Source organism: Neltuma alba, unplaced genomic scaffold, assembly GCF_004799145.2.
Source record: "Neltuma alba isolate B1F8T4 unplaced genomic scaffold, ASM479914v2 tig00003589_pilon, whole genome shotgun sequence".
Taxonomy (NCBI): Eukaryota; Viridiplantae; Streptophyta; class Magnoliopsida; order Fabales; family Fabaceae; genus Neltuma; species Neltuma alba.
In genome coordinates, this window is record NW_021633344.1 from 23,411 (window position 1) to 36,481 (window position 13,071).

Consider the following 13,071-nt stretch of genomic DNA (forward strand, 5'->3'; position numbering starts at 1 on the left):
AGGGTCAGAACCGCAGAAGCACACGAGAAAGGAAAGTGAGAGGGAGAAGAGAAAGAGGCAAATAAAAGGGCGGAGGTGGGTGGGAAGTGAAGCCAAGCTTATCCGGAACAAAGAAAGTGGAAGCTGCGTGGCGAAATGTGAGCTATGCCACGTGGGCGTCCTTTTGTCGCTTTGTGCTTTCTTCTTCCAATCTTCCTTAACACGTCTCCTACGTATTCTTCCGTATCAGCCTTTTCCTATCACGCTCAGTGTCTCATCATGTAACTTTCCCCTTTTTGTTGTTTGAAAATCAATAAAAAATCTCCACTGTTTTTGGCCAAAAAAATTAAAAAAATAAAAATCTCTACTTAAAAATTCCCAGAAAATAACGGTACTTTAATTTTTCTTTGCCGTCTTATGCCGATATTTACGAAGTTTTGAACTTTATTTGCCATTCCAATTAATAATATTAATTAGCTAGACAGATCCTCTACTAAAATACTATCGTTAGTCCTTAATATAAGAGTTAGTTGACTAATTTGAATAGACTGAGAAAATTAGTTAAGTTAGTTGTTTGAAATATATATGTGTTACCTTTTTAAAAATATCCGTGCTAATTAAGTATCATTTGATGAAACATTTAACTTATGTAGCTACTACGAGAGCTATTTTGATAAACAAAAATATACATATATAAGACAAAATGAATTGAGGTTTTATATTTATAATCAAATTGAAACTCAAAGAAGTTTTTATTTTAAGAATCAAGCTAGTAGTAATACTAAAATGTGATGTTTTAACATGATGGGATGCCACGTAGTAATCAATAGCAACTATATAGGTTTTCCCAACAAACAAAAATGGCTGCTATGCTTACTTATGCTTTTACATGAGTTGAAATAAAAAAAAAAAATTTAACTAAAAGCTGAATTTCATTTAAGGGAGAAACCCCAACAACTTTACAAAGAGTTAGAATACTTCCTCAAAATCAACCTAAGGACATTTTGGCGAAGGATGTTTTTGGGACATCGAATGAGAGGATTTTGCTAGAAAGTCATCAATGCCTAACTCTTCCTTAAACCCATGCAAAAACTTAACCTGCTAGTTCCTATGCACAAGGAGCCTAGTCTCCTCAATCAAGTCTTTTAAAAGAATGCTTATGATCATACGCCCTTAAAATGAGGTTAATGACCCCAATAGAATCAGATTATATAGAATAAAATTTCTTTCACATACTTACTTTGAAATTTGCAAAATTATTTTCAAAAGACTAATTTCAACTATGCTATTATTAATAATAACCTTTCAAGTTCGTGTTATTAAATTTGAAAAATTATGCTTAAACTTCCATTCAATAATATCAAATATTGAACTGTCACAAGTACTACTTATTCATGTTATCTTTTATATATATATATATATGTATGTATGTATATCTTGTTTCATGCTTAATGAGGAGAAAAAATAAAATAAAATCCAACTAGATCAACTTGTCAAAAAAAAGCTTTTAATTAAATTGATCAAGAGATTAGTTTACCGGTTTACTAGTTAAATCAGTCAAATTGAGTTGGGTTTAAATATAATAATCATCATTACAAATTTAGCAAATCATATATATCATAACATATATACGCACAAAAATCAATTTTCACGTTTTATTTAATTTCAAGATTAATTTGCAAGGACCTTACACGCGTATACTCAAATAATAATAATAATTAGGTGATTTTATTTTTTTGTTTGCATGGAGGGATTGCGTAATAATGACAGTTGTATGGGCTGCTTATGTAACATATAAGTTACGGAGAATAATAAATAATTAGATAATTTATTATTCACAAGTGGCACAACTTGTTATTAATTATATATTTCATATAAATAATAAATTATAGTTAAAGAATACGGATACAACGGGATGAAAGAGACGTACGATATGTACTTATGTAGCATTATATAGATTTTTTTTTTAGAGTGCTTCCAGAATAATATTAGGTCGACATTAACCTTACGTTTTTTTTTTTTTTTGACCAAGACATTAACCTTACGTTAGCACTATTGGATTTTCAAATGCATCATAAATATTAATATTGTCATCTTGTTCCTATTAAAAGTTGGTGAATGATAAAATTCGTTTGAACGAATAAATTAAATAGCACAACAAATTTTCAGTCAACATTATTAGATAAGGACAGATTGATTGATACACGAAAAAAGATGATTGATTCATAAAATAATACTCCTCCGATTCTTAATATAAGACTCATTTAACTAATTTGATTAGATTAAAGAAGTTAGATAAATTAATTAATTATAAGAAATGTGACACATTTGTCCTAAAACACCATAATCATCTTTCTTAATACTCCCTCTCCCTCTTCTACTTGACTTGTTTTTTGCTAAAGCATAAGTATCCTCCTATCGGAGACAATCCTATTCGAGGCACTGTCGAACACTAAATGCAAGCACCTCTCCCAGTAGAGATTCGAACCTTGGTTTGTCACGTTGTGAGGGACTAACCCCTTCCGCTAGACCCAACCCCCGTTGGTCTCTTCTACTTGATTATGGTTGAGGGAGTATCCATATAAGAAATGTGTCTTATATTTATGATCAAAATCAACTCAATAATTAGGTCATATATTAAGTAGCGGAGGAGTATAATTCAAAACATCAAATATGCAGTATAAATTGTTCTAAAATGATTTGTCGACCGGCGGACCAAGATTTCTAATTTATTTGTTAAGAGTCAAAATAGTAAATAAGAAAAAAAAACAGAGGGTTTTTACTATTTCGCGTTGATTTTTTGTTAGTTATTACCTCTTGTCAATGGATTTTTTTATGAGTTGTGTAGCGGCCAAGTTACTTTCATCTGCATCTTATTTTTAATATAACTTAGTTGATTAATCTGAGTAAATTAAAAAAATTAATTAAATTAGTTATTTGTAATAAATAAGTATTGCCCTCACACAATATCCTTACTAATCATTTGTATTAGTTAGAACTACCATTTGATAAAATCTATAATATGTGCAGTTATTATAAGGACTATATCAGGAAAAAAATAAATAAACATGAAAAAAAAGTAAATTGAGATCTTATATTTAAAATCAAATTAAATATTAAATTAGTTTTTATATTAAGAAGAGGAGCTAGTAGCATCTAAGTACAAAATTTTTTCCACCCGTAGGTTTTTGCTTTTAAGAAAAGGGTTCTAATCCTAGTTGAAAGTATTACTAACCATTGATCATTCAATGGTCAACCCCATACGTAACGCAGCTCTTAACAGACAAACTGATCGTATATTGACACAAGCATGTATCGTAAACTCATGATTAGCGAAGCAAAACTTTATATTACCGATACTTAATATAAGATTCAATTAAGTAATTTATAAAGATTAAAAAAAAATTTTAAATTACTTAATTATAATATATGTTATATGGTTTCTATAAAATACTTTAAAGATCTTGATTCCCAAATTAGTTAATTATGTTTTATATTAAAGACCAAATGTAATATTTTAAATAAACTATACTTCTCCCTATTCCAAATTAATGTAGGGGTCAGCTAACTAAGTGGGAGATATTAAAAACTTAATTAAATTAGTTTTTTAAAAAATATGTGTTAAATTTTCTAAAATACTCATTTAAATTATTTGCATTGGATAATACTCTCTTGTCAAGAAAAGACTCACTTAAAAAAATGGAGAGTTTAGAAAAAAAAAATACAAGTTTAAAAATAAATGAATTGAGATTTTATATTTAAAATGTTTTTTTTTATTAATTCTTACATGTAAGAGGGACTACTTGATATTTTAGCTTTCAAAATTACCAATCAGCTCTTATGCTTTTTTTCACTCTTTTAAGTGGGTTACGGTTATAACTTATAATTATGTTTGTTTCTCTCACAATTTTTTTTCAAATCATGCCATCTATCTTCTTTAACAAATTAAGTTAATGAATTTCCAAATTACATAAGGTAAATAGTTTTCTACTCTTTTTTTTTTCCTTCTGATGTCAATCTTTCTGATTGATTTTAGGCTCCACGGTTAGACAAGGGTTTTATTTTAGAACACTATGCTATTCATAAAATACAAATAATAATACGACTCACTCATGCACATAACGCTATAATCTAAGGGTTCCGGGGAATAAATAAAAGTTTATAAAATAAAAAGTATTGCATATACTTCGACCAATCCTAAGAAAAATCAAGTGGAATATTCCCTAATGCTTTTTGGCCACAATCTTATCCATTTGAATAGTAAACATGGTAAAAGCCAGGAAAGATATCCATCTATGCTATTCATGTCGGCTAATGATTAAATAAATTTGACTCTAAATAGTAATATGTGTAAAAAAATTGGTTTCCGTGATCATACCGTTAAAATTTTGCTGCTAACAGGAGAATTTTTGTAAACGTTCTTGGGCATTGAAATCTGCTCCAGAATTGACAAGTCCTGGTCACAGATTCTCTCCCTGTTTTTTTCCCTTTTTTCCCAATGTTTGAACCGAAAGTGAAGAAAAGATTCACCGTTTTGAAAGTGGAGTTGTTAGATTCTGCAAAGGGAATCATCAAACCACTTTATTATTAGTTAATTAATATTATTATTGTTAATTTGATGTCGGTTGGAAAGGACCCTTCAGCGTTGCTTCCATCTCTTTTCCACCATTAAGTTGGTTGTGCCAAATTGGATAAGATCATTTATATAGATTTAACTCGGACCCTAGTCGTGGATGTTTCCGGGTTGGGCTAGGGGGTCGGGTTATCCTTTATGAAAAAATAAATAAAAACTAATCTTTTAATATTATAATCTTAACTCATGATCTTGTCCATTTAGTACTGACTCAACTAAAACTCGGATCTTAAACCTTATCTTACACTAAGGGTGTGTTTGGATAGAAACCAAACCATGGTTTTAGAAGTGTTTTTACGGATTACGAAGTAAATATGTAGAGGAGATTATTTCGTTTTGCGGAAAAGTACTTTTGAAACCACGGTTTTGGGATACTCAAACAGGCCCTAAGTCAGTTAATTTTATTTGTTGAAAAATAATAATTACTTTTATCCACTATATATTTTGTGATTAAATTATAAGGACTAAGTTGCACTCAAATGCCTTTGTGATTAATGCTTAACGTTTTCCCTAATTTAATAATTATCGTTTAATAAAGACAGGTCAATGAGGTTTTCCAAAAAAAAATAAGTGGTTAATGAGAGATAACTTGGGAAAGATGATTTGAATGCATCTTAAATTTTCCTGCTTTTTAATAGCAAAAGCATTGATGCTCCAGATTTGGTTATACTCCTTCGGTCCTAAATATAAAACCTATTTTATAATATAAATTACACTAAAAAATGAGTCCCAAACCGGAGTAGTATTAAAAAAATGTAGGCAGTAAAATTAAATTATGGGTACACAATAATTATATATTATTTTTCATAAAAATAGAAAAATTTAAAATAGATACATACTCATTAGGTTTGATTTATAAGGCGTCGAAAGAATATTTTTTATCCTATTTATGAGTCATATTATTAAATTTTTAATATAAATGTTCTATCTTACCTTTTTTTTTTCCCGAAGTGCATATAATAAATAAGAATAAAGTTAAAAATGTTTTAAATTTTAAGAAAAAATTAATAAAATTTAAGATTTTTTTAAATTCCGACTAGACATGTCAAAAGCGATTTATAGGAGTGCGTATATGCGTGACCTTATCTATGACTCTAAACATCTGTATTTGAAACTAGCTATCACTAGAAAAAGTGGGTGTGGAACTTGGGGAAAAATTAATTCAACCCTATGGATGGGTTAAATATATAATAAATAACATTATGGATAAGTTAAATGCAACTGGGGAGATACGACGAATCAAAGCTAGGGAATAGAGACACAAATAGGGGATAAGAAGGAATGTGACATTATTAGGTAACAAGTTAGTTATGTGTACCAAGTGGTCCCAAGCCACCTGTGGCATGCCTCAACTGGAGGCCATGCGTCTGCTAGATTCTAGATCTTCTCACATCCCATATATCAAGCCAGTCAAATTGAAATTCGTTGACCAATAGGAATTAAAATCTAATGAAAGAGATTAGTTCTTCATAATGTGAAGGACAGACTTGAAAATAATACACTGCCTGCGATCCTTAATATAAGAGCTAGTTGATTAATTTGAGAATATTAAAAAAATTAGTTAGATTAGTTATTTGTAATAAATATGTATTGTCTTTTTTAAAATATCCTTGCTAATCAAGTATATTGGTTGCAACTACTATTATTACAAGAACTATCTTAAGAAAAAATAAATAAATATGAGAAATAAAGTAGATTGAGGTCTTATATCTATGACTAAAATAAAAATCAAACAAACTTTTATATTAAAGACAAGATAATATATATATTAAAACTACAATGTAATATGTCATATGTTCTGAAAAGAAAAAAAGACAGGTTCTAAAAGATACCCTACATTTAGAACTGCATGAGGATTTTCAAATGCTCTGATATCAGAGGAAGGAAAAATGTTGACAATGGACCAAGCCCCTTAATCCACCAAGCCGTAGGCTTAAAGAGCATTACAGGAGAGAATCGCATGTGGAAGGGGAAGAGGCCACGGAATAGTCCCAAGCTACTTATGGTATGCCTCAGCTAGAGGCTAAGTCTCTGTTAGATTCTACATTTTCTCACATCTTATATATCAAGCCAGTCAAATTGAAATTAGCCAACCAACAGAAATTGAATTTAATGAAAGAGACTAGTTCTTCATAATATGAAGGGTAGATCTGAAAAAAAAAAATCCTATCTCGGGTTTCTACATTAAAGACTTAATTGACTCATTTGAAGAAATCAAGAAAATTAATTAAGTTAGTTATTTGTTATAAATATGTGTTGTCTTTCATAAAATACTCTTATTGATCATGCATACTAGCTTGAATTACTATTTGATGAAACCTTTAACATATGTAACTATTATAAAAGCTATTTTAAAAAATGAATAAATATAAAAGACAAAGTAAATTGGGATCTTATATTTAGGACCAAATTAAAATCAAATAAGCTCTTATAATAAAAAACAGAGGTAATATATTAAAACTATAATATAATATGTCATGTATTCTGAATAAAAAAAAAAAGACAAGTTCTAAAAGATACCCTATATTTAGAACTGCATGAGGATTTTCAAATGCTCGCAAGGAAAAATGTTGACAATGGGCCAAACCCCTTAATCTACCAAGGCTTAAGCTTAAAGAGCATTACAAGAGAGGCGTTTAGTCGTCCCAGGCAAAGCTCACCCCTTATCATTTGAGCTCATAAGTAAAGTCTCTGCTATTAATAATTAATAACAAAAAATAAAAATAAAAAGAGCAGTTTTCCTTTTTTGCGTCCAAGAACACAAAAAGAGGTCAGGCTCACCGTCACCGAGTCTGTTCCGGGCTTGCGGCCGAGTCGGAACTGGGAATTCAGGTTAATGCTATTATCGGGCCGGATCTTCGGTTGGTAATTTTGACTCCGACTCTAACTCTTCAATTTGGAGTGTCCAGCTTTGCAACCTGACAAAATGTTTTTTTTTTTTAAAAAAAAAAATAAGTCTCTTAGGTAAGAAAAAACGTGTTGATATTGGCATCTGAGCTGGTCCCACCAACACCAGCGCTGATTTTCCAAATTCTACTCAAACCAAACCAACGCTATTAAAAATTAATTTTAAAAAATTTATTTATTTCCCCATCCCCTATATAACCCCAAGGGTTTCACATTCCTCTCCTAACAAACCTTTCGTTCATCATTTGAAATCTCCTAGACAGCGAGTTTTCCTAGTCACCCAAACTCCTAACTATCCAATTTCTCTCTCTCGATTTGAATTTATCTGTTCGGTACCTGCACAAGTCAAATCTAGTGGATGACGATGACACAGTGGACGCGCCATGAAGATAAGCTCCTCGAGCAGGCTATTGTCTTGTTTCCAGAGTGTTGCCCCAACCGCTGGGAGAAGATTGCCGACGCCGTCCCTGGCGCCACCGTCGATTTGGTCTGGCAGCGCTATCACGATCTCCTACATGACGTCGCTGAGATTGATGCCGGTCGGGTCCCGATTCCGGCCTTCCCTGACTTTCCATCTGATGCTGAGCCCTCCTCCTCTGATTGGAACTCTGCCAATCAAATTTCGTTCAACTCGAAGCCGCCTAAGAATACTGACACCGAAAGAAAGAAGGGCACGCCTTGGACTGAGGAAGAACATAGGTATGCTGGCTTGAAAATTCTCCAATTCAGCTCGATTTTGTTTTGTTCTTTTTCCTATTTCTTTTGACTGTGCTTAATTTTAGGGATTTTTTTTATGAACCGGTATGGTTTCCGAGAAAATATAGGAAAGAACTTGTCAAGGGCGGCAACTGATTCGAAAAATCGAAGTTTTTCCCCCCTCAAGGAGCTAGACGAAAACTCCTATGTTTTTGTGTTGTTAGTCTTGCTCTTCATGCTATTCTGAAGTTTTCTGGAGTAAAGCTGTTCAATTCTTGTTCCTGGTCATATCGTTTAAATCCTCTAATTCTAATGGTGGACTTTCATATTCAATTCCACAACCTCCTTCTTCAGAGCCTCAGGTTCACCATCAAAATTTCTACTTCTAATCCACATAGGCAGCGCTCTAATGGTTCAAATCCATATTTTGTTTCAGGAGTTGCGAGGTTTCATACAAAAACTTTTCTTCTAAAATATTTCCTACAGAGCTGCTTACCTAAACAACTCTGTTGTTAAGTATTTTTTTGGCCAGAAAAGACGGTATATATTACAATTTTTTTTAACCTACTTTTGACCACAACAATGTGACTCATATTGTGCCCCATCCATAATATATATTCTTTTCACCTGTTATTTTAGTGTCTGTAATTGTATGACACAATACCCTTACCTGACATAAGGAAACTCACTTGAGCCAGGGGCCAGACCAATCAATCACACTTGATTGATGCCTCTTCTATTTTGAATTTTTAGTTGTGATTCTCTAATATGATTGGCCTTTGTTGTATTCGTACTATCAGAGTCAATGACTGATTTTGATTTGGCTTCGTCATGCTCATTGTCCTGTTTTGGTTGCTTTAACTTTCAATACTTTGTGTTGGGATGGGAATGAAAATGAAAGTTATCTATCTTTTTGATTGTTAATCTGATCATGTATGTCCCTATTTGCCTACTCAAATAGGTTATTCCTCAGAGGATTGGAGAAATATGGCAAGGGAGATTGGAGAAGCATTTCGAGGAATGTTGTGGTAACTAGAACGCCAACTCAGGTAGCTAGCCATGCTCAGAAGTATTTTAATCGCCAGAGGGAAAAAGCGAAGAAAGAGAGGAAAAGAGCAAGCATCCATGATATCACAACTGCAGACACCAACGTGGAGCCTCTGGATCAAAACCAGATTGGTTCTTCAAGCCTTCAATCTCAGATTGTCTCTTCAGGCCTTCCGGTGCATCAGTCCTCACCAATGCTTCAATTTAACCCACAGAATCCTTCAATTGATCAGTCTCTTGGGTTTGGGTACCCAAACTATGCTTTTTCCAACTTAGAGATAGATGACATGCACTATTGATATATAAATGGCCTCATCCATCCTATTTTGTAAGTTTTTGGAGTAGTTGTGTGTAGTTACAAGTGTATAGATGACTTGGTACATCAGTTTGAATTAGCCACCAGAACCCCAAGGACTTAACAAATACGATGAATGAAGTCATACAGAACGTGTAGATGATATGATATTAGGCTTTTGATTGACCAAATCCCAAACTATACATTTCCAATTACATAGTCTGTAAAGTAACGTGTATGTTTTGTATATAGACGACTTGATTCATTTTGCTTGTTAAGTCTCTTAGGGAGGAGATTTGCCACTAGTTTAGCTCTTTTTTGTGTTCTGTTCAGATTATTTTGTGGATTCCTAGGCGACTGTTAGTAGTTGTGACAAAGAGTTTAGGGTTGAATTAAGACGGTAATTTTATGTTATTGGTCGGCGGAGAATTTGGAAAGTAGAAATAATAATTGAAATTCTTTGTCACAGTGATTTCCCATGGTGATCCACATTGTTGACTGTTGTCTGAGTGCTTAATAATGAGGTGGCCATTGGATCTTATCCAAAACCAAAAGACGGCTGCACGACGAAAAGATATCAAATGTCAAGAAACGCGGAGAAAAGCACGCGATGCCACGTTGGCCTGGACCGAAAATTAGATTTAGGGAGTACTGAGCAGGGGCAAGTTCTCAACGTCATCAAATTTCATATGCTAATTGACCTTCGTTTGCTTGAATTAAATTTAAATGCGCTATATCCTAATCAAGTGTAAATTTCAATTCAGCGAGCGTCTTTTCTGGGTCCTGTACAGTAAGATGCACTTATTTACAAATCCATGATTGTTATAAGTGACAACAGTCATTGGAGGGGGCGGATCAAAGATGGCAATGCCTATGTTGGCCCAGAAAGCCACCTTGGGTCCTGTACTTTAATTTTCTTCCCGTTTTCGTTTTTGAGTTTTTTGGGCCATCGTTTCACAATCTTTTACAATGCCAACTAATAATTTCCTGTACTAACAGAGTTGAATTTAGCGGAAGGCATTAATCTTTCGTAAAATAACAAACTAAAATTCAAATTTTTACTGTGAAAAGTGTTCATATTCAGTGCCAAGCAATATTTTGAATAAAATTGCCTCAAACAGGAGGAGGATCCCTATGCATAGCGGAAAACAAAACTAATAATATCTTGTATAAAAAAAAAGTTAAGGTACATTTTGCACCTTGAAATATTTTCTTGAATGCATCCAGTACCGTAAAATATTTTGTGGTCGTCCAGTACTCTGAAATATTTTTTAGGTGATTCCAGTATCTTGAAGTATTTTTATATGCTTTAGTGATGGATGCACAGAAAAAATATTTTATGATGCTAGATATATCTAAAAAAATACTTTAGAGTACTGGATGTACAAAAAAATACTTCAAAATGTTAGATACATTTGAAAAAGTTATTTTATCATGTTGAATGCATCTAAAAAAATACTTTGGGATGGTAGATGCATTTTAACACTAAAAAAACAAGGAAATAATATCATAGATGATAAGGGCGAAATTCATGAATTTTCATTCTGTAATTAAAAGTAAAAGGCAAATAAACAAATTGTATACTTCTATTACTTATTTTTTTTGACTAAAATATGAAAATATATAATTCTTAATAATAATAATAACAATTCAAATTTTATATTGTCGTTTTTAAAGCATCATTGATGTTACAATTACAGAATTCAATTAAAAAAAAAAATAACTGACCTTGTACACTTTGCTCCGCCGCCCCCCACCCCAAAAAAAATAAAAAATCTTGTGAACGTGATTTGGGTTGGCGTTAGCAAATAAGTTCAGGAATTTTTCAATGACAACTTAAAAGCATTTGAAATTTAGGGTCCATTGAGAGTGGCCAACAATGAGAAGGACACAGGTTATAGTACAAAACTTAGAAGATTAGATTAACATTAAAATTTCTTTCTTGCAAAAATTATGGTGTCAAAATAATATTGAAGACTTGATTTTATTTAATTACCTTCAGATGTACAATCCACTTAAAAAATCAACTGCAAAATTTCAATGAAAGGATGTAATCATTAAAAAAACTCACAAAAAATAAGCAGTATGGAGTGTGAATCTTTTATTATTTATTGCAGCAAACTTATTATTACTACATATTGCTCCCTTGTTAAGAGACCATTTTAGTAATTATATTAATTTTTTTCTACTCCTTGCAATGATTTTCCAAAAATTTTTCAAGTGAGCACATTTCACTAAATTTCCCAACTTCTTATTGCTCCAAGCCACCCATGCGTGTGTGTATATATTCATGAATCGCGAATGGTAAAGTTTTAAATTTTCTCACCGTTGGCCGAAAGAAAAATTTTCCCACCAAAATTCTCCTCGATCTTTCCGCGGTATGCCTTCATTCCTTGGTGTTTTCCTCTTTCTTTCTCCGTAACCGGATGTCTCAGTAAGATTCTTGATCCGTAATCGGATGTCTCACTAAATTCTTGTTGGCCGTTGCAGCTGCGGTGGCAAGGACAACCACCGACCGGCCGGCAGGATTCCGAAGGTCCATTGAAAAGCGATGGAGCAGTGGAATCGCGAGACGCACAAGCTTTTTGAGAACGCTCTCTTGAAGTATCCAGAGGAGCGTCCCGATCGTTGGGAGAGGATCGCCGATGAAATCCCTGGCGCCACCAAGGAAATGGTTCTGCAACGATATCAAGAGCTATTAGACGACCTGGCGGCGATCGAAGAAGACCGGGTGCCGATTCCGTCGGACGCAGACGATCCTGATGACTGGAAAATGAACGAATACAGGTACGTACGAAATTTCTCAATTCACTTCAATTGCATTTCGTTCCTTTTCCCCCCTGTTTCTTCTTTTCAGTTTTCTTGATTTTGTGGATTTTCCTTATGAATTGTCAAGAAATTATCGTCAATGACTGATTTCGATTTGTCTTTGTCATACTGACTGATCTTGGTGTGTTGCTTCTCTCGACGATAGTACATTTTTTTAGATTGTTGATTCAAAAAAGCATATGATCGGTGTGATAAAAAATGAAAAAATCTGAATTGCAGAGGTGAACAAGGAACGAACGAAGAAAGAAGCAACAGTGCAGAAAGGGAAGAATGGATGGAGAAAAACAAGTTTGATTCAGAAGAAGATGAGGAAGACAAGTGCAGAGGCAAGGATAAAGAAGATAACTGAAAGGACGACGCCCACGAAACTTTACTTGTTCTGAATTGTTCTTTTTTCTTTTTCAATTGTCAATTTTCAGTTTTTGCTACGAGCCTTGGATGGCAAATATGATGTTAATTCGGGGGCCAAAAGAGTAAATAATTCTAGTTGACCTTCCTCTGGCAAAGTTGATTTTAATAAATCTCTATAAAATGTCTCCCTTCACCGCAAGACATTTATCTTTTTACGGTATTAAATATAGATGTAAATATAGTATAATTTTTATGCAAAAAAAATTATCAAACATTTGTATCCCTACAAATAGTAATAAGAGAAATTAAATTAACTGGCCCTTTATTTCCGTAT

General features: G+C 32.9%; 2 protein-coding genes across 2 annotated transcripts; both read left to right on the forward strand.

The window, feature by feature from the left end:
* Positions 1-7,765: 7,765 nt before the first annotated feature.
* On the forward strand, positions 7,766-10,100 carry LOC114741967 (transcription factor DIVARICATA-like). Its single transcript, XM_028930210.1, has 2 exons — positions 7,766-8,218; positions 9,177-10,100. Exons 1-2 carry the CDS (start codon positions 7,878-7,880, stop codon positions 9,559-9,561), a joined length of 726 nt encoding a protein of 241 aa, XP_028786043.1. The 5' UTR covers positions 7,766-7,877; the 3' UTR covers positions 9,562-10,100.
* Positions 10,101-12,062: 1,962 nt separating this feature from the next.
* Positions 12,063-12,735, forward strand: LOC114741968 (protein RADIALIS-like 3). The gene is made up of 2 exons (XM_028930211.1): positions 12,063-12,344; positions 12,606-12,735. The coding sequence occupies exons 1-2, from the start codon at positions 12,109-12,111 to the stop codon at positions 12,733-12,735; spliced, it is 366 nt and encodes a 121-aa protein (XP_028786044.1). The 5' UTR covers positions 12,063-12,108.
* The last annotated feature ends 336 nt before the right edge of the window (positions 12,736-13,071 follow it).